Raw genomic sequence first — 26,329 nt, 5'->3', positions numbered from 1 at the left:
TTTACATGACAAAAAAAATAGTGAACTACTTATAATATGCTAGAATATGGATGAATTGCAAAACATTATGTTAAGTGAAAGAATCCAGACCTAAAGACTACATTACATAAGATTCCATTTATATGAAATTATAGAAAAGCAAAACTATAGGACAGAAGGCAGATCCGTGGTTGCCAGGGGTGGAGCTGGGGGGAGATTAACTGCAAAGGAGCATGAAAGGATTTTCTGGGCTGTTGGAAATGTTCGACCTGGTGATTGTGGTGGTGGTTCTGTGAGTGGATGCATTTATTAAAATAATTTGAACTGTATGTTTAAATGTAGAGAATTATATTGTATGTCGATTATACCTCAATAAAGCTGATTAAAACAATCAATGAGTGGAACAGAAAACAGAGTGCATCACACTAAGTATTGTCTCCTAAAACTTTAGTTCAGTTATGTGTGTGTTTGTGTGTGTGAGTGTGTGCACATTCACACTGCTTAACAGTACAATTTGCATTTCTTACTGCAGATAACAATAAAAAATATTTCAACACCCTTATCAAGAGCGTTGAGAGTTCTGACTCATGACTGCTGGTGGGATCAGAAGAAAGCTGCTGGGTCAGCAAGGACCTGAAATTCCCAGGTGTCCCCAAGGACAGATGTGGTCCACGTGGGAGACAGAACAAGCAGGAGTATGGTCACTTTGGGTCCTGTTCAGTAGGGCCTCCAGGTACCAAGGGAATCCAGCAGCAGGAAGCTGGATGTGATTGACTGGAGGTGAGGCCAGTGAATGAGTCACACACAACTCCTGGAATTCGAAATGCACCAGCTGTGCCAAAGGAATTTTAGGAAGGAGGGATCCAGCAAGAAACCTCAAGAGACCACACATGTACCTTATACTGGGGAGTGCCTCCTTAACCATCTGCCGTCCCAGAGGGGCAGAAGCCAGCTTCCAAAATACCAGCTGGAGTAACTCCTTTCCCACTCCTTTCTCCAGGCTAATTAGGGGAAGCCAACCAAAGAAACAGAGAAGCCAACTCTGCCTGGTCCTCCCCCTCATCCCTACCATTGCCAGCTTCCATTCTGAAATTTGCCTGAACTAGGAGAGGGGAAAGTTTTTCTTAACATCTTCAAACTAGGTGTTCTAGTTACTTAATAGAGACTATGACATAAAGTGTCCACCTACTGTCTATTGTCTAAGATAATGTTTTGTAAAGACTGCCAGAATTTTCATCCTGATTGCCAGAGAAGATCTCTCACAGAAGAAAGTTTAAAGAGACAGTGGGAGACAGAAGATTTTTGTAATTAAGTCATGAGTCTTGCTTGTTCAGTACACTGGTTACACAAGGTTGTTATATGGATTAACTAAACATATACATACATATGTATATTTATATATATTATAATGCATATATATCCTTATCACATAATAGGTGCTTTGCAATCATTCATTCGTTACTTAAGGGAGATCTTTGTACATACACCTTCATGATTACAGTATCTGTTAGAAGGATGTTTAGTTTTTGTTCTGATCATGAGCAAAGATATGTTATGAAGTTTTCTGTGTTTGTCTTCTCTTTTCAGAATCTAAGCATCACACTGTAGGGATTTTTATCTGCCTTGTTCACTGATTTACTCCCTTTACTTAAAGCAGTACCCATCACATAGGAGGTGCTCAGTAAATATGTGTCGAATGAATGAATATAGTGTGCAGCAAGAATCTCTCCCCAGTGACTTACCTTCTCCTTCTTCCCCAGGCTGAATAATCTGGACCTCAGAATATACCAGGTCTCTTTCTTTAGGGTGCACTGAGAACAAAAAAAGCAACACTTTCTAAGCCTTCCCAGTCAGTGACGTATGCTGCAGATGCTTCTTCCTAAGCAATTATTTATTGGGAATGTCTGGGTTTGGGATAGTTAGGGAGACCAGGGGCCTTTGCCAGGCCTCAAAACAAAGTATCTCTCCCTGGCTCAGGCTGGGAGCAGTTTCCTACCAGGAAATCCTTACCATTGCCATACAACTGCTGCAGCTCCACTGGAGCAGGGCACATGGGATGGAAGGACACTCCTGGGTCTAGGGTTAGGGGTCTCCTGTGAGGCACAGAAACACATGATCATCCTTGGAACATTATAATATGCACAAGAGTGGGACAGACAGAGACAAAAAGGAATGGGGAGAAGTCAGCAGAACAAGGCCAGAAGAGTCTCTAACATCATAGGAATGATGATCTCATAGATAGAATGGTCACTCTTAGTTGGTTAAAAAAACCCAGCCTCATCATCAGGAGGAAGTGTCCTCAAAGCATTCTACCTGGACAATTCAAGAAGAAATTAGACATAATCCATGCTCCAAGTCCCTGACTATAAGACTGAGGCACTGACACAGACAGAAGAAGACCATATTTTCCAAACCAAATGTAAAAACACAAAATCTGATGAGTATATGAGCACATGTGGGGCAAAAAGAAGATTCCTAGAAGCTGAGCTTCCTCTAGAAAGTCTAGAATTAATAGTCATTTTATACATAGTTATAGTAACACATTGCCTAACTATAGGACTATTTGCACCAGAAATATTCTGTGGCAACCTAGAAAATCTATAACCTTTGGTATCTTCCATTCAGATAAATGGATAAATTTCAAATAAGAAACTGATCTAAATACATGCAAAATCCATTATATAAACTATTAGAAGGATTCTAGGAAGCTGTGATTGTGGCCATTTCAAGGAATGTGAAAATGGGAGTATCTAGACACAGGGACACAGAGAAATCACTTGGCCTAAACTTTCAGCCCCACAGTTCTGCAAATTTTATTCTTGGGAAACCAGAAGGCTGAGGCCTCACCTGGTTGTGTCTCCCAGAGAACCATCTCCTGCAAAATAAAACGAAGGCAGATTTGTGTCAGCAGAGGGAGCTCATTCTCAAATATTTCACACACATGCACTGCCTAAGAGAGGTCATCAGAAAGTTATTTCAAACATGGGCCCAGTCCCATATTCTCATGAAAACGATGTGAAAAAGAACTGAACAAAGCATATAACTTGCTGGGGACAGGGCTACACATTTCTATGTTGAATGTGCAATTACTTGAGACTTGATTAAAGTTCAAGGCTGTGTTGATATACCTCAGGAAATACTAAGTATAGCCAAATTGTCTTTCTTGCAGAGTAGTGAGGAGCTGTAGATGGATTTCCAGGAGCATCTGTGGTTATGCTCAGAGGAACCTCAGGCTCAAGCTCGTTAAGGAGACTCATGGTCAAAGGTCCAAATCTCCCTACATTCAGCCCAGTGCAGGGCATATAGCAGGTGCTCAGAAGGATCTGGTGAGTTGAGTTGAATTGAATTAAATTAAGAGACAGGGATGAAGGATGGGTAATTATACTAGAGCTGAAAAAGTTTCTGTGCCTTTCTTCTACACCAGGTTTCCTGGCATCTGAAACTAGCCTGACCTGGGTTAAAGCAAGAAGCCTTTGGAAGCACATGGCAGATAGTACCAGGGAAAAACTCTCTCCACCAGGTAGAGGGGGAGGCAGCGGTCTGACCTGTGGAGAGCAGAGCCATTGGAGCACAAGGTGCTGGTTTCGGGCTTTGACTCTGGGAAGTCTCTGAGGAAGAAGAAGGATAAAGATTAGCCAGCTCCCATTCTCAGTCATTTCTTCAGAGGGGCTTTCAGTTTATTTTGATTGTCCACTTATAGGGGATGTAGGATGGGCTGAAGCATCTAGCTGACCAGTCTGTTTGGACCAAAGAAACCACCCAAGGAAACCATTTAAAGTTTCTGAAACTTTACATTAAAATGTTTATTTCCTCCCTACCTTTCACTTGAGGCTTAGTAAATTAGAGTAGATACCTATTAAGGAAACTGCCATTTCAAGAAAGAGTATGAGTGTGTCTGTGAGCGCTGGGGTGGGGAGGTGGAGGACGGTGGTGTGGCTGTTACCGAGGTTGGGGTGAGCTGGGGTGTCTGAGGCAGGGACAGGGCATGGACTCCAGCAAAAGGTAAGAGAGAACACAAACCTAGTTTCCTCTGGTGCCAGCAGTAAAACAGCAGGGCCACAACCAGGAGAACGCCGAATGTCCCCCCAGTGGTTCCCGCCGCAACAAGGCCTCTTCTTTTCCCTGGGGTGCCTGGAGGGGAAAAGCCTGTATGAGCCTCCGGGGGAGGGGTCTAGGGCCTGGAGCCCTGGAACCTTTCCTCGGCTTGGCTGGGGTCCTGAGCCCTGGTAGAGGGAAGAATCTAAAAGATGAGGACTCATGGGGGCCTTTGAGGACTAGGCTAGGACTGGTGTGGCACAGGAAGCAGGTTTCTACTTGTGGCCAGCACAGCCGTGAGCCTGTATGTGACAGGAAGTGACTCACTGTGAAGGGGTAGAAGACAAGAGCCTGGGTGGATTGTGGCAAAGGGGAGAAAGCTAGACAGCTCCCTCCACCGACCCCCAGACATCATTTCAGAGATTAATATTTGGGGGAGAATCTACATCTGCCTCTCTATCTCTCTATCTATTCTGTACTTTGGCCTTTTGGAAATTTCCCCTAGACTTCTGGACGGATGTTATGTGACAGTGGCTTGGCAGCACCTAACTTTGGAACAGCAGCCTGCCTGAGAAAGAAAACAAATATCACCACTGATTAGGGCACTAGCTGAACCAGCAGTAACTCTGAGATTGCTCTCCATTAAAAAAATATATTGGGGGCTTCCCTGGTGGCGCAGTGGTTGAGAATCTGCCTGCCAATTCAGGGGACACGGGTTCAAGCCCTGGTCTGGGAAGATCCCACATGCCGCGGAGCAACTAGGCCCGTGAGCCACAATTACTGAGCCTGCGCCTCTGGAGCCTGTGCTCCGCAACAAGAGAGGCCGCGACAGTGAAAGGCCTGCACACTGTGATGAAGAGTGGCCCCCACTCGCTGCAACTAGAGAAAGCCCTCGCACAGAAACGAAGACCCAACACAACCAAAAATAAATAAATAAATAAATAAAATTTAAAAAATATATATATATATTGGGTCACCACAATGAAATGCCACCAGTTTCCTTCCTCATAGAAGCCTGAGTCTTACGTGCTTTGAAGGGGAGGTGGGAAAGAAACTGATGGAAGGAATAAACTAAATTGTTGGGGATTTCTGATTTTTCCATTGGATCCATTCTCCAAGGCAAGGGTGTCCTCTCTCACCACTCCTATTCAACATAGTTCTAGAAGTCCTAACCAGAACAATCAGGCAAGAAAAAAATAATAGAAGGCCTCCAAATTGGAAAGGAAGAAGAAAAATTGTCTCTGTTTGCAGATGACATGATCTTATATAAAGAGAATCCTAAAGACTCCACAAAAAATCTGTTAGAGCTAATAAACAAATTCACTACAGTTGCAGGATACCAAATCAACATACAAAATCAGCTGTGTTTCTATCCATGTAACAATGAATTACCTAAAGAAGAAATAAAGAAAACAATCCCATTTTCAATAACATCAAAAATAATACAATACTTACTAGTAAATTTAACCAAGGAGGTGAAAGATCTGTATATTGAAAACTATAAGATATTGTTGAAAAAAATTGAAGAAGACACAAATATAGAAAGATATCCCATGTTTGTGGATTGGAAGAATTAAAATTGTTAAAATGTCCGTACCATCCAAAGTCATCTACAGATCCACTGCAATCCCTATCAAGATTCCAACGGCAGTTTTTACAGAAATTAAAAAAAAAAATTGTATGGAACCACAAAAGACAACAAATAGCTAAAGCAATCCTGCAACAAAAGAACAAAGTTGGAGGCTTCACACTTCTTGATTTCAAACTATATAACAAAACTAGAGTAACCAAAACAAATTGGTGTTAGCATAAAAACAGATACATAAATCAGTGGAACAGAATCAAGAGTCCAGACATAAACCCATGCATATACCGTCAACTAATAGTGGATAAGAGAGCCAAGAATACTCAGTGGAGAAGATAATCTCTTAATAAATGGTGCTGGGGAAACTTGATATTCACATGCAAAAGAATGAAACTGGACCTCCATCTTATACCACTCACAAAAATTAACTTGGGGCTTCCCTGGTGGCGCAGTGGTTGAGAATCTGCCTGCCAGTGCAGGGCACACGGGTTCGAGCCCTGGTCTGGGAGGATCCCACATGCCGCGGAGCAACTAGGCCCGTGAGCCACAATTGCTGAGCCTGCGCGTCTGGAGCCTGTGCTCCGCAACAAGAGAGGCCGCGGTGGTGAGAGGCCCGCGCACCGCGATGAAGAGTGGCCCCCGCTTGCCGCAGCTGGAGAAAGCCCTCGCACAGAAACGAAGACCCAACACAGCCATAAATAAATAAATAAATAAAATTTAAAAAATTAACTTGAAATGTATTAAAGACTTAAATGGAAGACCTGAAACCATAAAACTCCTAGAAGAAAACATAGGGAAAAAGCTCCTTGACATTAGCCTTGGCAATGACTTTTTGGATACGATACTGTAAGCACAAGCAACAAAAGTGAAAATACACAAATAGTACTACATCAAATTAAAAAGCTTCTGCACAACAAAAGAAATAATCAGCAAAATGAAAAAGCAATCTATAGAATGGGAGAAAATACATGGAAATCATGTATCTGATAAGGGGTTAATATATAATAATATAAGGAAGTCATACAACTCCATAGCAAAAAAACCCTCAAATAATCCAATTTAAAAATGGACAAAGGATTTGAATAGACATTTTTACAAAGAAGACATGCAAAAGCCAACAGGTTCATGAAAAGGTGTTCAACCTCACTAATCATTGGGGAAATGCAAATCAAAACCACAGTGAGGTAGCACCTCACACCTGTTACAATGGCTTTTTTATAAAGTTTGTTTAGAATCAGAGCGTAAGCAAAAACAGTAAAATTAAATTTCAGCATTTCAGTTTAATAAAGCAGTCTACGTTATGGTGATTCAGCAGAACATAGGAAAGCAAGAAAATGTGTCACACTTACACTAAATTAAGGACGTTGAGTTATATTACTAATGTATGCAATTTTAATTTTGTTTAACACTCTCTGCCAAAATAAACTTTATTCCCTATAACTTAAAAAAAAAAGACTAGAAATAACAAGTGTTGGTAAGGATGTAGAGAGAAGAAAACCCTTGTACACTGTTGGTCAGAATGTAAACCTGTGCAACCACGATGGAAAACAGTATGCAGGATCCTCAAAAGTTTTTTAAAAATAGAACTACTATATGATCTAGCAATCCCACTTCTATGTATATATCCAAAGGAAATGGAATTACTGTCTTGAAGAGATATCTGCATCCCCATGTTTACTGCAGCATTATTTACAGTAACCAAGACATGTGCAACCTAAGTGTCCATCGATGTATGAATGGACAAAGAAAATCTGGTATATATATATATAATATTCCATCATGATGGAATGTGAATATGATGCAATATTATACAGCCATAAGAAGGAAAATTCTGCCATTTGCAACAACATGAATGAAGCTTGAGGGCATTATGCTAAGTATGACAAGTCAGACAGAGGGAAAGATCTCTGTCTCTTTGAGCTAAAAGATTGTGTCGAGGTTCAGATCTGGGCTGCCAGGTATAAACTTTGTGACCATAGGCAAATTACCAAACCTTTCTGAGTTTCACACTCCTTTTCTGTAGAATGGAGATGATAATATCTTTATTTTCTAGGATTATTACTACGATAAGCAAAAATGATATGTGTAAAACTCATTCATTCAGCAAATATTTACTGAATGCCTAATATGAGCTAATCAGTAGAATAGGCACTTGGGATAAAATATGGTCAAAATAGAGATTTACCTTTATGAGGCTACTATGGGAGGTGTGGAAAGAGACAGAAAAAGACTGCATGGCATGGCAGTTGGTGACACATGCTGTGAGGAAGAATCAAGCAAGACTTGGAGAGGGAGGGCCTTGGTGAAGAGCTGCTATGTTGTATAGGGTGGCTGGGAAGGTCTCATTGAGAAGGTGAGTAAGGTCCTGGAGGAAGTGAGGGGATGAGCATGAAGATATTGGGGAAGAGCAGTGCAAAGGCCCTGAGGTTGGAGTGTGACTGGAAGTTTTGAAGAAGAGACAGGGGGCCATGGTGGCTAGAGTGGAGAAGGTGAGGAGAGAGTGGTGGGCCATCAGGTCAGAATAGCAGGACAGCCAGATCATCAGGAACTGGTGGGACATTGAGAGGACATTGGCTCTCCCTCTGAAGGAGAAGGGAAGCCATGGGAGGATATTGAGCAGAAGAGTAACATGATCTGATTTATGATTTAGAGAGTTCCTTCTGATACTGTGTTGAGAATAGGTTGTGTGGAGCAACAGGTGAAGCAGAAAATCAGAGTGTTATTGCAGTCATCCAGGTGGCTTGGATCAGGTGGTAGCAGTAGAAGTGGTGGGAATTAGTCATATTTTGGTGATACTTTGAATGTAGAGTTATCTGGACTTGCAGGTGTATTAGAGTTGGAGGATCTAGAGAATCCGCCTGCCAATGCAGTGGACATGGGTTCGAGCCCTGGTCCAGGAAGATCCCACATGCCACAGAGCAATCAAGCCCGTGCACCACAACTACTGAGCCTGAGCTCTAGAGCCCGCGAGCCACAACTACTGAGCCCACGCGCCACAACTACTGAAGCCCTCGCACCTAGATCCCGTGCTCTGCAACAAGAGAAGCCGCTGCAATGAGAAGCCCCCACACCACAACGAAGAGTAACCCCTGCTCACCACAACTAGAGAAAGCCTGCACACAGCAACAAAGACCCAACGCAGCCAAAATTAAAATAAATAAATTTATTTAAAAAAAATATGATGGGGATCCAGTTAAAAAAAAAACAAAAAACCTTAAAAGAGGTATCTGATGAATAGATATAGAAGTGCCATTGGAGTGAGGCAAGCCTCAGGGTGATGGGTTTGAGAGAAAATAGAAGTGAAGACAGTGAGTAGAGGTAACTCTTTTAAGGGGTTTTACTGTAAAGGAAAGCGGGGAAATCTAGCTTTCCAGTAGTTCCTCCATAACAGCTAGCTTTATTGGATAGCCTGGGATGCAACTGAACCTGAGATAGAGGATGAATTGAAGCCCCATAGAAACCATTTCTTTAGTGCCAGGGGAGCTGAGTGGGAACCTGGCTTGACCTAGTATGACTCCTTGGAGACAGAGGAAGGTAAAGATATAAGCTACGACTGTGCTATCGCAAAGGAAGGCTTATCTCCTCTGTGGACATAATGGGGCTCTGTATTCGCTCTTGGTACTTGTAAGTTTCCTGACCTGCATACAAGTTGGTACTGAGACACTCTTAGACCTACAGTAATGGAGTAAAGGGATGTTTTATGTCTTTGGTCCTGTGGAGGATTACCAAAAGGAGAGTACAGTTGACGCTTAGGATGAAGGAGCTATACCCTACCCTAAAACACTGCTGATGACATAAGACTGCTCTTTGAGAGTGACACACAATGGATCAGCGTACAGGCGCCCCTGGCCAGCATTACCTCACTGTAGTACCTCTTTATAACCTGAATTATTGACATTTAATGGAAAAAAAGTGAACGTCGCAGTGGAAAATGGCAAAATGGAAATAGAAAAACGAGAATCACAAAGATAGTGTTGGTTGTGCCCACCCCTAATTTGAGAAATCTGAGAATAAATAAGGTCAATGGGGGTTAAAACTTACTTCTCACAGAGACGTTCACCGCCTCGCTCTGGATGACGCCGTAGCCGTTGTCAGCTGTGCAGTAGTAGCCCCCTGCGTGGCTCTCCCTGATAACAGGGATCTCCAGCTCTGCTCTCTGGGAACGCTGACTTTTCTGCCCCAGACTCTCCCTCGTGTCCTCTCTGTGCCAGGAGAATGTGGTGTTCCCCGTGCCTTCAGCCACAGAGCAGACAAGGACCAGTATCTCCCCTTCAAGCACTGGGTCCCCCTGGGGCTGGGTCTCCAGGAACACTCCAGACACGGGGATTCCTGTATGAACACAGACAACAGGTGAGGGCATGATGAGAGGAGGACAGGGGTGGGATGTTGGACAGGGTCACTTTTTATGAGACTTTAAGATATACTCTTCTGCAGGTGTTAGCACTGTAGCTCGTAGACTGTGGATTTGGGACCTAGAGTATCATTAAATGTAGTAACCTTTCCATCCTGATGCACAGGCTCCAGGAGAGAAAAATTGGGTCTCCCTGATAAAGCATTTGGGTTTTATGTCATGTCCTAGTTGTCAGTGTGAATTATTTTGACCTGGGATAAGTAATAACAATAGTGGCTATCGTCACACTGACCTAGACCACATCCGTTTCCAGAAGTCCTGCTTTGGTACCTAAGACCAGCTGATATTTATTGTATTTATCTTTGTGTGTATGTATGTCCTTCTCTTCTGCTTTACACATCACACTGTTGTTGTTTCTGGTTAGGGTCCAGCTCTGTGGATATGTGTCTTCTAAATAGTTTGCCCCAAGATCTGACATCCTAGAATCTGTCGATTCAGTAGCAGAGAATTTTGTTTCTTGTTTTCATTTTGTTTTGCCCAACTGTTGTATCTGCCTCCATGAATCACCTCTGTCATGTCAAGGTGCTAGAATTTCAAAGAAAGACTAAGTTTTTAGAGAAATAGAGGTGGAAACGAAATCCTGTGTTTCCTTTATTATCCACCTCACTTCTCAGTCTAAGCCTGGTGCCTCTGTTAGGATGACAGAATCCATCTGCACTGGGCAGTCCCTACCCTCACTGGGCCAGAAGGAGCGGTCAGGGGAGATGCCACAGCCCGGCTCTCCAACACTCACTCTGCACGTCAATCTGAAGCGGGAGGCTGCGTTTGTGGATGCCGCTGGTCACGGCCCCACACCAGTATGATCCCGAGTCTTCTCTCCAGATGGCTGTGACCTGGAGTTCCGGGGACGCACTCCAGTTTGAGAGGATGACCCCATGGTCTCTGAAGAAGACAAAGCGAAGCCGAACGTCTGGCCGCTCTAGAGGAAGCTGTGTTTTACAGCTCAGGTTTACAGAATTCCCCTCTGTAGGCTGGGAGTCTGTGACTTTCAGCTTTGGACGTGAAAATAGCTCTGATTGGAGAGAAGAGGTGAATCAAGTTCTCAGTATGAGGCAGGCTTGGATTCTCGGTTCTGGAAAACTTCAGACACCCAGCAAGACAAACTTATTGACCCCTCTATCACATTTTTCTTTCCCAGGATTATTTAAGTCAAATTGCTCCACTTTCTCTGCCTCTTAGAGGACATAGGTCTCAAATATTTCCAGAGTTTGTTATGATATCAACTTATATAGGGAATTCCCTGGAGGTCCAGTGGTTAGGACACTGTGATTTCTCTGCCGAGGACCCTGGTTCGATCCTGGTCAGGGAACTAAGAAGATCTCACAAGCCGAGCGGCACAGCCAAAAACAACAAAAACCAAAAAACACCACTTACATAGATCCCCGCGGATGTGCCCAATTTACCCTGCCCTGACATTGCTAAGCAAATTTGTACGAAATGAAGTGTTTACCTTGAATTCGAATATTTGTGAGACTTGTTCTCAATACATGCTTGTTTTCCAAGGATCCAATGCATTGGTAACAGCCACTGTTGTTTAATCTTGCTTGTGATATCAGAAGATCCAAGCTTTTATTAGAATCAGAAATAACTTTTCTATTCCAAAAGTACCTCACAGCAGTCAGTTTCTCTTTCCCCCTTTTCCGGCATCTCAGAACCAACTCGTCACCTTCAAACACAGAATGTGGGGCCTGGAGGATGAAGGATGCTGGAAACCACACACAGATAAGACATTGTCATTGAGGCACTCCTTCCTCTGTGCATTCTGAATTACAGAGATTTTTTTTCTTCCCCAGGATTTAGTCTCCTGACTCAAGTTCACTCATTTCCTTCCAAATCAGTTGACCTGCTTCAGATACAATTCCTAAATAAATCCTAAACACATCTATTTAACCATTCGGGGACAGATTCAAAAATATAAGGATTCTAATGTGGAGAGGAAAAGCTGAGAGGAGGTGTGACCGAAATCTCTGATGTCATTGATTACAGAGAAGATCAACACCAACTTGCTCACCAAATAACAGAACAAGAGTCATCAAAGACGTAGTTCTTGGAGAAATACACTAGGAATTGTTACAGTGCATTGGAGTGGGCTCTGCAGAGGGCTTATGGTCACAGATACAAATTCAGGGTCAAGGGACAGTGAATGTGGTCCACTCATGAAACTGTCATGCTCTTCAGATTCTGATTAGAGGCTATTTCCATCCTTTCTCTCTGAGATGATGCAGTGAATGCCTGCTCCTGTAGACCAATGCCTGAGGAGTGATCTAAATTTTCTGAAATAGAGAAGGGACAGATCCTAAGACAGGTGAAGACCCAAGCCCTGAGGCTGGAGATTTCCCACCTCTGAATTCTTATTTTATGGAACTTTTCACTTTCTATTTTGTGCTTAGTGCCTTCATGTATACATAAATTCTCCCCAAGGAGGCTGTAAAGCCCTTGAAGGCAGGACCTAAGACAGCTTCACTTTTGAATCTCCTAAAACTTCTTTCTTTAATTATGTGTGTAAGAATGTCTGTTGATTAATATTAGACATTTAAACTCTAATGTCAATAGTAGTTTGAAAAACACTTACAGACAGTGAGAGAGGACATGAACCTGAAAGATCAAAGTTAGAGTAGAATGAAGGGCCTCAGTTCTTGGACAATCCAGGGAGCTAAGATGTACTGCAACCACTTCCAATGTTTTAACTAATTCACCTTCTTTCTCACCTGTAGAAAAGAGCAAGTGTACAGGTCTACTCGGGAGTGAGCCTGGGGCCTGGCAACCGTACTGTCCAGAATCACGAACCTCGAGGGTGTTTCCTGGGGTTTCACTTGGATGTTGTTTCCCAGAGTACCAACGGTACCATTTTATTTTCTCTGGTGCATAGAAGTGAAATCCATTGCAAGTCAGATTCACTCTCTCTCCATGGAAGACAGTGGTCCACGGAGGCTGGAGGGAAATCATGGATCTGGGCACAGTAGCTGGGGAGAAGAGAAATGAGTCTGAGGTGGAGGTGTCTGCAGTCCCCACTGCAGTGGTTTGTGTGGAATGGACTGAAGCACCCAGCTTGGGAGAGTCTCTGAAAGGCCCCCTGGGGAGGCTGCTGCTTCCCCAGGTTTCAAGTTTTCCAGCTGTGTTCACCTTACCCAGGAGTGCAGCAACTGCTCTGTGATCTACGGGAACACACTAACCTTTCGGAGGGCAACCCCAGCAGGACCTACTCACCACAGAAGATCAGTGATGGGAGGCTCGCAAACCCCCTTACCTTTTCCAACAGGCCAGGTCCTCAAGTAGATTCCTCCTGAACTCCCTCCCACCCGGGGTTCTTCATGTTACACACACCTCTCTAGGATGAGCATTTGTGTGGCGTGGCCATATGGTGGGGTGAGGGATTGTAGAGGGAGGGAGTATAGGAATTTGGGGTCAATTACGCAGTTATGGAAAAGGGTCCATAGTATTTTTTTCCAACAAGAAGTAGGTAGGGGAGGGGTGAGCAGGCTGTTGTCTGAAGTGAAAATTATATTGAAATAACTACAAAGAGTATAAGTGCTGGGAACTAGGTGCTTCTAACTCCCCACACCACAAAGATACTCTTTCATGAAAATAAAATGTGGACACTGCATAAAATCAGGCCTTAAGATCTTTGAATTATTGATGGACAGAAGCTGGAGAATGTAAGGGTAAATATCAATACAAATTAAGGATAAGAGGTTTAATTCTCCCTGTTGAAAATAAGGGAAACAACTTCTCCCTCTCTTTTTTTCTTTCAGAATTTCTTTCAAATGTACGTGAATCTTTACAATGGCTAAAAAGCCTCTTGCCAGTCTCATAACTCAGGAACATCTTTCTCAAGAAGAAGCCATCTTTTTGAAATGCAGACATCTAGGGGGGTAGCTCCCCTGGATCCTGTCTCCCCATTCCTGCGGAAGGGTAAGCATTTACCTTTGGTAGGTACCTTGTTGCAGTATGCAAGACTACCTCCAGTCCTAAAGATATGAGATGTTTATTCCTCCTCTGGATAAAAACCAATAACCATGATAATTTTAGGATAAACTATGTGTGACAAAAGGTGCTGTCAAGTCCTCCTATTTGAGAACTAGTTACTGTTTAATCTTGAAAACATGTATGTAATGGGCTGAATCCCCTTGGCAATATAAGAGTGGGAGATCCTTTTCTGCCTTTGCAGTCTCTTGGTGGATCGCCTGTGATGGGCATGCTTATTATTAAGTGTATGGTTTAATGCTTATTCAATACTAAAAGTGTTTGCTTTCTTTATTACCTTTGTGGAGAGGATTTCTCGGTTGGGAGATTTTGTTTTTAACTTTATTTCCTGCAGCCGTTACTGTGGCTCTTTCTTATCTGAGTGTTTATTTCCTAAGTTTTGTAGCTTCAAGGTGTGAGAGTTAGTAACTGAAGGGTGAATCCACCACTGTGGCATAAAAATTATTTTGAGCTGAAGGCATTTGAGAATAGATTTTATTTTTTTAATTCTGAATTCCCTTATCTGCCTAAAAGCAAAGCCTCTGAAGAGTTCAATTGTCATAAATCACCTCTCCAGGAGCAAATAAATGATCAGCTCTTATCACCAGACACTGGAAGTTGGCACCACACCTAAAGCAGAAGTTGTCACAAAACTAGCATAGCTCCCATCTATGCTCTTAAGGGCCAATTTATCTTTCCTAAAAATCATTTGTTTTCCAGTAAGTGGCCTTCTCACCTGCCCCTTTCCCTATCCAGATGTTATATAAGTCTCAAATTCTAACTGCCTCCTTAGTTTATATTTTTCTGTGTATTCCCGTTAAGTTTTGAATAAAAAATTTGTCTTTTCTGTTGCTAGTTTGCCTTTTGTCAGTTTAATTTGCAGGCCCGCATTAGAAAACCTAAGAGGATAGAAAAAAAATTTTTCTTCCTTGACATAATAAATGTAATCACAGACCAAATTATTCACTATTGGAAACACCCACTCAAACATTCTTACCCCTTTAACACTACTATTTTCTAGCCTGCACAAAGATCAATGCTTTGATAGGCTAATCCTTCATTGTGTACACAATGAAAATTGATTGTAAAGTGATACTTCAGATTCTGCCAAAGATGCAGTAATTCATGAAGGTGGTAAAAGTGTTGTGGGACCACTGCTCTGATGGCTCCCAAAGTCACTGACAAGTGTAGTAAAGCAAGATCTGTTAACAGTTGAAGAGGAGCAAACAATGATAGGGAAAATGTTTGTTTGGCTCCTGAAAGTTAGTCCCAATGCCCTTCTATTGAGCCTGTTGCCCACCAGTGGGTATGAAAAACTGAAGTACTAACTTGCCCAGCCATGTGACACAGTTCTGAGTAAGGAGATGTCAGAGGAATAAAGCTAGGAGTGAACTAAGGAGTGAGGATTCTGGGGGAAGATTTTTCCTTTATGATGAAAGGAGAGAAGCATAGCAGGGGAGCTCTTTTGCAGTTTTAGTTTCCTACAGCTATCACATACAAAAAAACAAAACAAAACAAAAAAGAACACAAAAAACAACATTTGATTCATGCTTTGTTCTACAAATTGCCTTGGTAATCTAAATTCTGTGATGTAGAAAATAAAACACATTATTTCCATTTGTATTGTCTTTTTTCCAAAAATAAAATCTCACTGTTGGGGATATGCAATTTACCATAAAATCATTAGTGGAATCAATTAAGTGTGTTTTTATCTTAGTACTTTTTATACTCAGGTAAGGAGGACTGTCTGTATTCAAGGGTGTACAAGCAATTGTTTTTTTTAAAGCTTGAGACTTTAAATATTCTCACCTTTTTCTGTAAGAACTGCCCCAAATACGCCTTAGAATTGTACCCAAATGTAATGGAAATACTCTGTTTGGGGGCAAAAACTGTAGGGTAACCTGAACACTTGTTTTAAATCAAGAAATTAAATGTTCTGTTTGGTTATAGAAACATTCATGTGTCTCTGCAGACTTTTTTTCCTTTCTCTTTCTCTAGAGGTTTATACAGATATACTACATCCCAGTGAGTATGGGGTTGTGTTTCTCTTGAAGAGAATAGAAATCTGCACTGTCTATGTTCCTGGGAAGCACCTGGGGTTAGGGAAATGGAGACTGGGCAGTAAGTCTTGTACTGGAGGGAAGGGAGAACTTCTTTGGTGTATGCAGCTTTATTCCTCGCTGGTCCAAGTAAGTTGCCCCTGCTATGTGCAGGTGGCCCGGTGGTCAGGGGCAGACACATCTTGCCGGCATCTTTATGAGGTTGGGACTGAGTCAATGGGTTCTGAGATTAGCCACATCTACTAGCTGACACTCTCTGTATTTTATTTCTCCATCCTAGAATGTTTAACAAAACCTAGTCAAGTTAAGATCTCCTCCCAGTTAGGCAGAGATTTGTGGGAAATGGGCTGTAGCCACAGCACTGATGGGGAGAATCACAGGCCCAGAAGCTACAGGAGACGGTGTGCATCAAGGGGCAGTGGCTCCCACTGGCTGGAGCTGGCTGACCAAAAGCAGCTCCCTGGATGGGGGCGGGGGTGGGAAGTGGGCTGGACAAATCCGCAGGGATTGCCAAAACTCGTGGAGACAGCTCCCAATACAAGGCTGGACTTTCTGCTGACCAGTAGGATGGGGGCTCAGAGTTATCATGATCTGAGCTTATTAATAGAGAAATGTCTACACAGAATGCTGACGTTTGGGATGAGTTGGTTGCACGTGGCTCTGTCAAGCTGGGGGAGACGTGGGGAAGCCGGCAAGTTGGTTGAACCTCAGCCTCCCCCAATGAGGTAATGGCTTATTTCTATCCTTCCCCTCTCAGGATTCTATGCATTCTGTCAAGTTGGCTAGAATCCCACATCAGGTGGGGACACCCCCTTTCCTTGAATTCTGTGACATATATCCCAGCCCTGCCTCCAATATCATCCAGCACGATGCCAGGTTTCATCCAGGAGTGTGACTCCCAAACTCTTAGGGTCAGAGTCCTAAGACGTGTTTTCACCTGCCCGTAGTCCTCAAGAAAATGATGCGGGCACAACAAGCCCTCTTTTTTACAAGTATTTGAGATACAGGATGGTTATTAGGATATCCAGAAACATAAAAGAGAAAGGGAAAGAAAAGAGGGACTTACCAAGTGGTCCACTGACTGGAGCTGCTGCAAGAGAGTCAAGAGCCAGGCATCAGCACAAGGCAAACCACAAGTCCCAAACCATTCTACCGTAAGAGTCCACCTGCCCATTTTCGACTTCCAGCCAAACGGAGGAGAAACATGCCCAGTTCCACCCACCCTGGAGAAACAAGGTAACGCCACGGCCAAAAGCTCAGGCTGCAGACTCAGGCAGAAACAGGTTTGAATTTTAGCTGTGTGGCCCTGGGCAAACTACACAAAACCTCCAAGGCTCAGTTTTCTCATCTGTAAGATGGGGGCCATGAAACTGACCTCATGGCCGTATTTTAATGAGTTAAATTAGTAAGTCGTCAATTAAGCGTTGCTGTAATTATTTTTTTGACATGACTGTGGCTGCTGCTGAGGCTTGGCTTCACTATCTTCTTGCCTGGAGTGTTATTCTCCTCCTTCATTATGAAGCAAAAGCAAGTTACACCCATGTATCAAAACCCGGATGAAATCCCACCTCCTCCATGAAGCCCTCTGAGATACCTCTAGGCTGCAGCACCTCACTTTTCTATTGATTCAGAACCCCTCCCATTCCAGCTCAGTTGAAACTCATAACTGGACATGCAGTACGGGGCAGTGGTTAAAAGCACAGCTCCAGTGTCAGATTACGGGTTTGAATCCTGACTCTGCCACTTTACTACTGCATGAAACTTAAGGCAAGAGACCATCTCTATGCCTTAGATTCCTTATCTGTAAAACAGGATTTATAGAAGTTCCAGCTCATCGATTGTTAGAGGATTGGATACATTAATACAATGGGATATTCTTAGAAGACTGTCTGACATAGGGCTCAGCAAGAATTAATTCTTATCAGCAAGAATTAATTATCATTATCCTATGATCCATTGTGTAATATTTTTCTTGTATTGCCAAGTCAAATGCTCTTTCATTTGTCCTTTGATTTCCTTATCAGAATGTCAGTTCTTGAGGGCAGAGGCCGTGTCCTCCGTGTCCCTGCATCCTCTCTGCATTGTCCAGCACCATGCTATGCCCCATATAGCCATTCATTCACTGTTTACTGAGTTCCCATAATGTGCCAGTCACACTAATAACTCTTCCTTTCTTAATTGGAGTCTGGAGATATAGCTGAGAACAAGGCAAACACATTTAACAAAATTCAGTGTACAAATGACTTTATTTTTTTAATTCCCTAAGCTTGAGCTACTAGAAAATCAGTGTCTCATTTGGACAAATGTTGGCAAGCAGGGAAGAAAAATCAAAGGGAAATTGTCTTAGTTCTCCTCTTCTCAGGCTCTTTGCAAACATCAGAGCAGGTTTGATCTTAGAATACAAGAAAGAAATAACTATCCTCAGCAGAAAATCATTCTACATCAGCTCACGGTCAGAACATGGTCCTTTCACAAGGGACTCAGTTCATCTTTCACTCTTGGTTTTCATGATCTGTGATTAGAAAGGTAACCAAATTTAATTGCAGTTTTCTGCATGGAAAAATAAGCCCGCTTTTGGGGGGGGTAACAGGAATTTTTCATAGGCAATTAAAAGCAAACAAGGAACACATTATTAGAAATATTTTTTTTCCCTCTCATTCCATTATATCAATATCTTTCCCCTTTGTTCATTTTCTGCTGTTCTAAATGGGAGTAAAATCCATTTTTTCAGCAGCACAGAGGAGAGGTCTTTTGCCTGTGGAGAGGCTCAGTTTTCCCAGCAAACAGAGGCCTCCCCCCACTACTTACCGAGGACCAGCAAGGATGCCCACAGTAGCATGGAAGTCTGCTCTGGGATCTTGAAGAGCATCTCATAGGAGACAGGCCAGTTCCCAGTGCTGGAGAGTGAGTTCAGCAAGTTGTTCCTCTGAGTATAGCTGGTTGAGTTAATGAAGTTAATGAAGTGAAAGGGGGAAGTAGGGGAATCTTTCTTAAAATACCGAACAGTTACGTTACCTGGTGTAAGAAAATCTCAATGACGGAAGTCAACATTTGATAAAAAAATATTTAAGTACTGCTCTGATATATTGGTCTGAATAGCTCCTCAAGGCTTTAGTTGTCTCATTTTCAGAAAGCTCCAGTCTCTGCCTTCCAAGGAAACTGCAACTTATTCTCTCTGCTACCAGATATCAGGTAAGACTGCAGTTCTGTTGAGATTCACATAATCCAAGGATGTGTCTAAATCACTCCTGAGCTGGAAAACTTCTCATTCAGTACAGAAATGCCCTTCTCTGACCCCTGACAGACTCTGCTGGACCACCTCCAGATGACCATCTGTATATGATGAAGTATCTGAATCATAAGACAACTTGCACCTTGTCTGACATATATGAAAATATCCTGACTCATTTGTCTCAGAGGAAGCCGCAAACTTTGATCTGAGTAGGCAGCAACGAATAAATTGTAGTCCCATCACGTTCTTCCTGGAGAATGGACTGTGAAATTTTTAACTTAAGGTCTTAGAACCCAAAATTTGCTACAGGAATGTCTCAACAAATACATATTGATTATATAACTATGTTAGGCATGGTGCCAGGTGATGGGAACACAGTGGTAAGCAAGACTCTATAAGCTTTCATTCTAGTGGGGAGACAGAAAAGCCAACAGGGAGTTAAATACAGAGTGAAAAGTGCTCCTAGAGTTCAGTAGGAGGGAAATCTGACCCAGTTCTGGGGAATCAGGAGAGGCTTCCCTGTGGAAGAGACACCCAAGTTGACTGAGAGATGAGCAAGGACAAAGGTGAATGCAGAAACATCACTGTCATCATCATACTCATGATATCTGTGAATAAATGACCCTTGGCCTTCCTAGGAGGGGAAGATAACAGACATAGGATGAATTATGTGGAATGGTCTGTATTCTTCTCTTACAACAACATTTTTCTATATATCTATAATAGTTTCTTTCTCTAATTAGGGGTTTGTATTGAACATCAATTCCAGGCAATGTCCATGAACTTAGAAGTATCACAAAATAAATAAAATGCATCTCCTTTAAAGACTTTGTAAAATGTGGTAAGGGCCAAAGTAGACATAGACATGAGGCACAATGGGAACATAAAGAGTGTCAATGTGGCACTTATGTCCTTTGTCACCTAGCACTGGGACCTTTCTATCATCTTTCAGCTCCGGAGGGGTGAGACATGATGAACCTGGATTCATATCTTGGCCCCAACTTTTATTAGTTGTGTGACTTTGGTCAAGTACTTAGCCTCTTTAGGCCTCAACTTCAACACTGGTATAAAGAAGATAAAAATAATATCCACTAGGGCTTCCCTGGTGGCGCAGTGGTTGAGAGTCTGCCTGCCGATGCAGGGGACACGGGTTCGAGCCCTGGTCTGGGAGGATCCCACGTGCCGCGGAGCAACTAGGCCCGTGAGCCACAATTACTGAGCCTGCGTGTCTGGAGCCTGTGCTCCGCAGCAAGAGAGGCCGCGATAGTGAGAGGCCCGCGCACTGCGACGAAGAGCGGCCCCCGCTTGCCGCAACTAGAGAAAGCCCTCGTGCAGAAACGAAGACCCAACACAGCCAAAAAAAATAAATAAATAAAAATAAATAAATAATAAAAATAAGTAAATTAAAAAAAAAATATCCACTTTAAGGCGATGTTGCTATTGATGTGTGTATGAATGCAGTAATGATGTAGAACTCGTGGCCCAGGGCCTGGCACCATGTAAACACTCAATAAATCACTATTATTATTTTAGGACCATGGGCTGGAGAGCACTTTATAAATGATGCAATATTCTACAAAGAGTATTTTAGACTAAGCACTAATAATATTGATTGAGTAAAGGTTGAGGGGAAGTTGAAATTACATCTTCTGTTTTCTCGTTTCTGGCATAAATTTTGTTGAATGAAGGATTTTCAATTAGCAAATAAAATTTTATATTTATGACGTTATATAAGATGTCCAAACACAAAAATCATATTGGCAACCACTGTGTAAAATTTTAAATAGTTTAAGTCAGGTACTATTTTTGTTGTTGTGTTTAAGTCACTGATATAAATGCCTCAGTTATTGGTATCAAAACTGTAGTTTCATTTCAGAACACCAGCATATACCACAATTTATTAGGCAATTGCTTAACTAATCAGGGACAACTTTTAGATTTTATATTAACGAGGGAAAGTAATACTTGTATTTAGTGACAGCGTAAGAAACTGTGAAAAGTCTGACCTTTTTCATATATGAAAAAAGAAGCATTTAAAACTCTACATTTTAAAAATAAATTTTTAATTTTGGAATAATTTTAGATTTACAGAAAAGTTGCAAATATAGTACAGAGGGTTCCTATGTATCCCTCACCCCATTTCAGTTTCCTGTAATGGTATCGTCTCATGTTATAGTGGTATATTTGTCAACTACTAACTCCACGCTTTACTCAGATTTCACCAATTTTCCCTTTACTATCCTTTCTCTCTTATAGTATCCCATCTAAAATACCACATTACATTTAGATATTTCTGCTTAGTCTACCCTGGTCTGTGACAGCTTATCAGTCTTTCTTTGTTTTTCATGACTTTGACAGCTTTAAGGATCATTGGCCAGATATTCTGTAATGCCCTTCAATTTGGGTTTGTCTGATGTTTTTCTCATGACTCAACTGGGGTTATGGGTTTGCAGAGGGAATGCCACAGAGGTGGAGTGCATTTCTCATCTCATCATATCAAGGGATACGTGATATCAACATGCCTTACTGCAAGTACTATTTATCTCAATCACTGGGTTATGGTAGCGTTTGTCAGCCTTCTTCAATGTAAAGTTACTATCTATCCCTTTCCATACTCTAATGTCTGGAAGCAAGTCCCTAAGTCCAGCCCACACTCAGGAAGTGGGGCTGGGAGGAGATTAAGTTCCACCTTTGTAATGAAGATTTGTCTTTCCTCCCCCATTTATTTACTGTTTGTCTGTTTGTGTGTGTTCATTTGTTCATTCATTCATTCATTCATTCAATCTTTGTGTATATCCCTACGGGCTCATGTGCATTTATTTTATACTTTAGGTAATAATCCAGTGCTACGTCATTGCTTAAACTGTTTCAGCTTTGGCCATTGGGAGCTCTTTCAATTGAGCCTCTATTTCCCTTTGACGTGGACTGTGCTGTGGGATGGAGCTGGGTTTGGGGAGAGAAGGAGGAAGCTGCAGGCTTGGGACCTGCAACCAGAGCTTGCATTTCTTATGGTTCTATGTTCCAGTATGGAATTCCAAAGATCCAAGAATTTTATATTTGAACCTAGACTACCAGGTCATTATAAAGGTATATTTGTCAAGGTGTAGGATAAAAATATTTTATTAGTTCACTAGATTGATTGATAACTTTTAAACCTCTGGATATATACAATGAAGGCCTCCATTTCTACTCTTGTCTTGGACCACACATGTTAGGGGTTCTCTAACATGTATTTGGAAGGGAAAGTGAGATACTGCTTTTCCAATGATTTTGTTTATATGTAGAAGTTGATTTTCTTACTACTTCACTTCCATTGGCCAAAACATTTTGAAAAAGAATAAACAAAATAAAAATTTTAAAGCCATAACTTTCAGTTAGATTTTGTAATTTTCCAAGCCAGGCAACTCATTAGGAGGCTGTATATTAAAGAATTTAAAATTTAGGTACCAAAGTAAAATCACCCATCACTGGTAAACAGCATTAAACTATGCATCTGGTTCTAAATTTTGTCTGTAACTACCCATTTTTAGCTGCAACTGCACATCACAAAAACCTTGATGGAGAGAAGGCTGCTTTTTCAAGAGGCATAGTCTTAAAAAATTACATGGGAGGGTGCTCTCTACTTTATGGGAGTGGGGCAAGTTTACATTTTACCAATTTACTCTGTTTTAATTGCTTTTCATAGATTGGTGCCTTTGGCATGTTTTAATCTGACTCAGCCTATTTCAAGGGGTGTGAATTCAAAGCCTATGGGAGTCAGGCAGGCAGTGTAGAGTGAAGAAAGTCAGGTGTGAGAAAAATCAATTACCATAATGCAATAAAAGTTTAATTATTTTACCAAACTATTGGATATGTGTGTAACATAATACAAGCATGTGTGAAACTAGAGATTATATTTTTAAATCCAAACTTGAAAACTACAAATTGGAATGCAGACATAATTCATTATTTTTTCTCTTACATTATTTATTATTTCTCCATTGGGAACTGGAAACTTGACATCTTTTCTTCTGCACCAAGAAATCAGTATCAGAATTTACATTTCACATTGTATATGCAACATAAGATTCAGTTTTGTAAACCTTGTAACCTTTAAATGGCATGGAGAGTCCTTAAAAAAATTAAAAATAGAACTACCATATGATCCAGCAATTCTATTCCTGAATATTATCAGAAGAAAATGAAAATACTAATTCAAAAAAACACATGCAGCCTTATGGTCATTGCACTATTATTTTCAGTAGCCAAGATATGGATACTACCTAAGTGCCCATCAATAGATGAATGGATAAAGAAGATGTGAGATATATATATATATATATACACACACACACACACACACAATGAAGTATTATGTATATATGTATATGTATACATATAAATACACAGTGAAATATTACTCAGCCATAAAGAAGAACGAAATCTTGCCATTTGTGACAACATGTATGGACCCAGAGGTATTATGCTAAGTGCAGCAAGTCAGACAAAGACCAGTACTGTATAATTCACTTATGTATGGAATCTAAAAACAAAATAAATGAACAAACATAAGTAAACATAAATAGTCATAGATATACAGAACAAAAATATGGTTGCCAGAGGGAAAGGGGGTGGGGGGAGGAGAGAAATAGATGAGGGAGATTAAGAGGTACAAACTTCCAGTTTCAAAATAAGTGAGTCTGGTTTCTAAGTCTGACCTAGGCCAACTCCAGTTGGTTTTGGAATCCAGTTTGGAAAAAAAAAAATGCTCAGAGTCTGAAAGCTCATGAAGCAAAACTGCTAAACAAGGACCAGATTCCTAGGGGACATCCCCACACCTCCAGAGGCAGCAGGCAGGCAACAGCTCCAGGGGGCTTGGCAGTTTAAATATTTCATCTATTCTCTTCATGCCTGTATGGTTTCTGAGGAGAAGCTGAACGTCATTCTTCTCTTTGTTCTTCTATAGCTGTGTGGCTGACAGGGTCTTGGTGCTCTGGCCGGGTGTTAGGCCTGAGACTCTGGGGTGGGAGAGCTAAGTTCAGATCATTGGTTCACCAAAGACGTCCCAGATCCATGTAACATCAAATGGTGAAAGCTCTCCCAGAGATCTCCATCTCAATGCTAAGACCCAGCTCCACTCAATGACCAGCAAGGTACAGTGCTGGAAACCCCATGCCAAACAACTAGCAAGACAGGAACACAACAGCACCCATTAGCAGAGAGGCTGCCTAAAATCATAATAAACTCACAGACACCCCAAAACATACCACCGGACACGGTCCTGCCCACCAGAAAGAAAAGATCCAGCCTCATCCACCAGAACACAGGCACCAGTCCCCTCCACGAGGAAGCCTACACAACCCGCGGAACCAACCTTACCCACTGGGGGCAGACAACAAAAACAACAGGAACTATGAACCAGCAGCCTGCAAAAAGGAGACCCCAAACACAGTAAGTTAAGCACAATGAGATGAAGGAGCAAGGTAAAAACCCACCAAACCAAACAAATGAAGAGGAAATAGGCAGTCTACCTGAAAAAGGATTCAGAGTAATGATAGTAAAGATGATCCAAAATCTTGGAAATAGAATGGAGAAAATACAAGAAATGTTTAACAAGGATTTAGAAGAACTAAACGGCAAACAATGATGAACAACACAATAAATGAAATTAAAAATTCTCTAGAAGGAACAAATAGCAGAATAACTGAGGCAGAAGAACGGATAAGTGACCTGGAAGATAAAATAGTGGAAATAACTACCACAGAGCAGAATAAAGAAAAAAGAATGAAAAGAATTGAGGACAGTCTCAGAGACCTCTGGGACAACATTAAATGCACCAAAATTCGAATTATAGGGGTCCCAAGGGAGAAGAGAAAAAAAAAGAGACTGAGAAAATATTTGAAGAGATTATAGTTGAAAACTTCCCTTATATGGGAAAGGAAATAGTTAATCAAGTCCAGGAAGTGCAGAAAGTCCCATACAGGGTAAATCCAAGGAGAAACACGCCAAGACACATATTAAGCAAACTATCAAAAATTAAATACAAAGAAAAAATATTAAAATCAGCAAGGGAAAAACATCAAATAACATACAAGGGAATCCCCATAAGGTTAACAGCTGATCTTTCAGCAGAAACTCTGCAAGCCAGAAGGGAGTAGCAGGACATATTTAAAGTGATGAAAGGGAAAAACCTACAACCAACATTACTCTACCCAGCAAGGATCTCATTCAGATTTGACAGAGAAATTAACACCTTTACAGACAAGCAAAAGCTAAGAGAATTCAGCACCACCAAATCAGCTTTACAACAAATGCTAAAGGAACTTCTTTAGGCAAGAAACACAAGAGAAGGAAAAGAACTACAATAACAAACCCAAAACAATTAAGAAAATGGTAATAGGAAAATACATATCTATAACTATTTTAAATGTAAACGGATTAAATGCTCCAACCAAAAGATATACACTGGCTGAATGGATACAAAAACAAGACCCATATATATGCTGTCTACAAGAGACCCACTTCAGACCTAGGGACACATACAGACTGAAAGTGAGGGGATGGAAAAAGATATTCCATGCAAATGGAAATCAAAAGAAAGATGGAGTAGCAATTCTCATATCAGACAAAATAGACTTTCAAATAAAGACTATTACAAGAGACAAAGAAGAACACTACATAATGATCAAAGAATCAATCCAAGAAGAAGATATAACAATTGCAAATATTTATACACCCAACAAAAGAGCACCTCAATACATAAGGCAAATGTTAACAGCCATAAAAGGGGAAATTGTCAGTAACACAATCATAGTAGGGGACTTTAACATCCCACTTTCACCAATGGACAGATCATTCAAAATGAAAATAAATAAGGAAACACAAGCTTTAAATGATACATTAAATAAGATGGACTTAGTTGAAAGTTATAGTACATTCCATACAAAAACAACAGAATACACTTTCTTCTCAAGTGCTCATGGAACATTCTCCAGGACTGATCATATCTTGGGTCACAAATCAAGCTTTGGTAAATTTAAGAAAATTGAAATTGTATCAAGTACCTTTTCCAACCACAACACTAT

At 41.4% G+C, this 26,329-nt stretch overlaps 1 protein-coding gene across 1 annotated transcript in view; it reads right to left on the bottom strand.

Moving 5' to 3' along the window:
• The window catches only part of FCRL4 (Fc receptor like 4), a 45,028-nt gene extending 19,473 nt beyond the window's left edge, over positions 1-25,555 (bottom strand). Inside the window, exons 1-10 of the mRNA XM_082407802.1 lie at positions 18,842-25,555; positions 17,100-17,123; positions 12,719-12,973; positions 11,461-11,715; positions 10,744-11,022; positions 9,641-9,928; positions 4,000-4,110; positions 2,827-2,854; positions 1,990-2,072; positions 1,722-1,790 (exon numbers count right to left, since the gene is read on the bottom strand). Coding sequence (XP_082263928.1) covers positions 1,722-1,790; positions 1,990-2,072; positions 2,827-2,854; positions 4,000-4,110; positions 9,641-9,928; positions 10,744-11,022; positions 11,461-11,715; positions 12,719-12,973; positions 17,100-17,123; positions 18,842-18,902 — 1,453 coding nt within the window. The 5' untranslated portion in view covers positions 18,903-25,555. The remainder of the gene's footprint in view (positions 1-1,721; positions 1,791-1,989; positions 2,073-2,826; positions 2,855-3,999; positions 4,111-9,640; positions 9,929-10,743; positions 11,023-11,460; positions 11,716-12,718; positions 12,974-17,099; positions 17,124-18,841) is intronic.
• Between the last annotated feature and the right edge of the window lie 774 nt (positions 25,556-26,329).

Source organism: Balaenoptera borealis (genome assembly GCF_965194805.1).
Source record: "Balaenoptera borealis genome assembly, chromosome: 1".
Taxonomy (NCBI): Eukaryota; Metazoa; Chordata; class Mammalia; order Artiodactyla; family Balaenopteridae; genus Balaenoptera; species Balaenoptera borealis.
The sequence above is the reverse complement of the archived record's forward strand: the minus strand, read 5'-3'. Positions and strand labels throughout refer to the sequence as shown.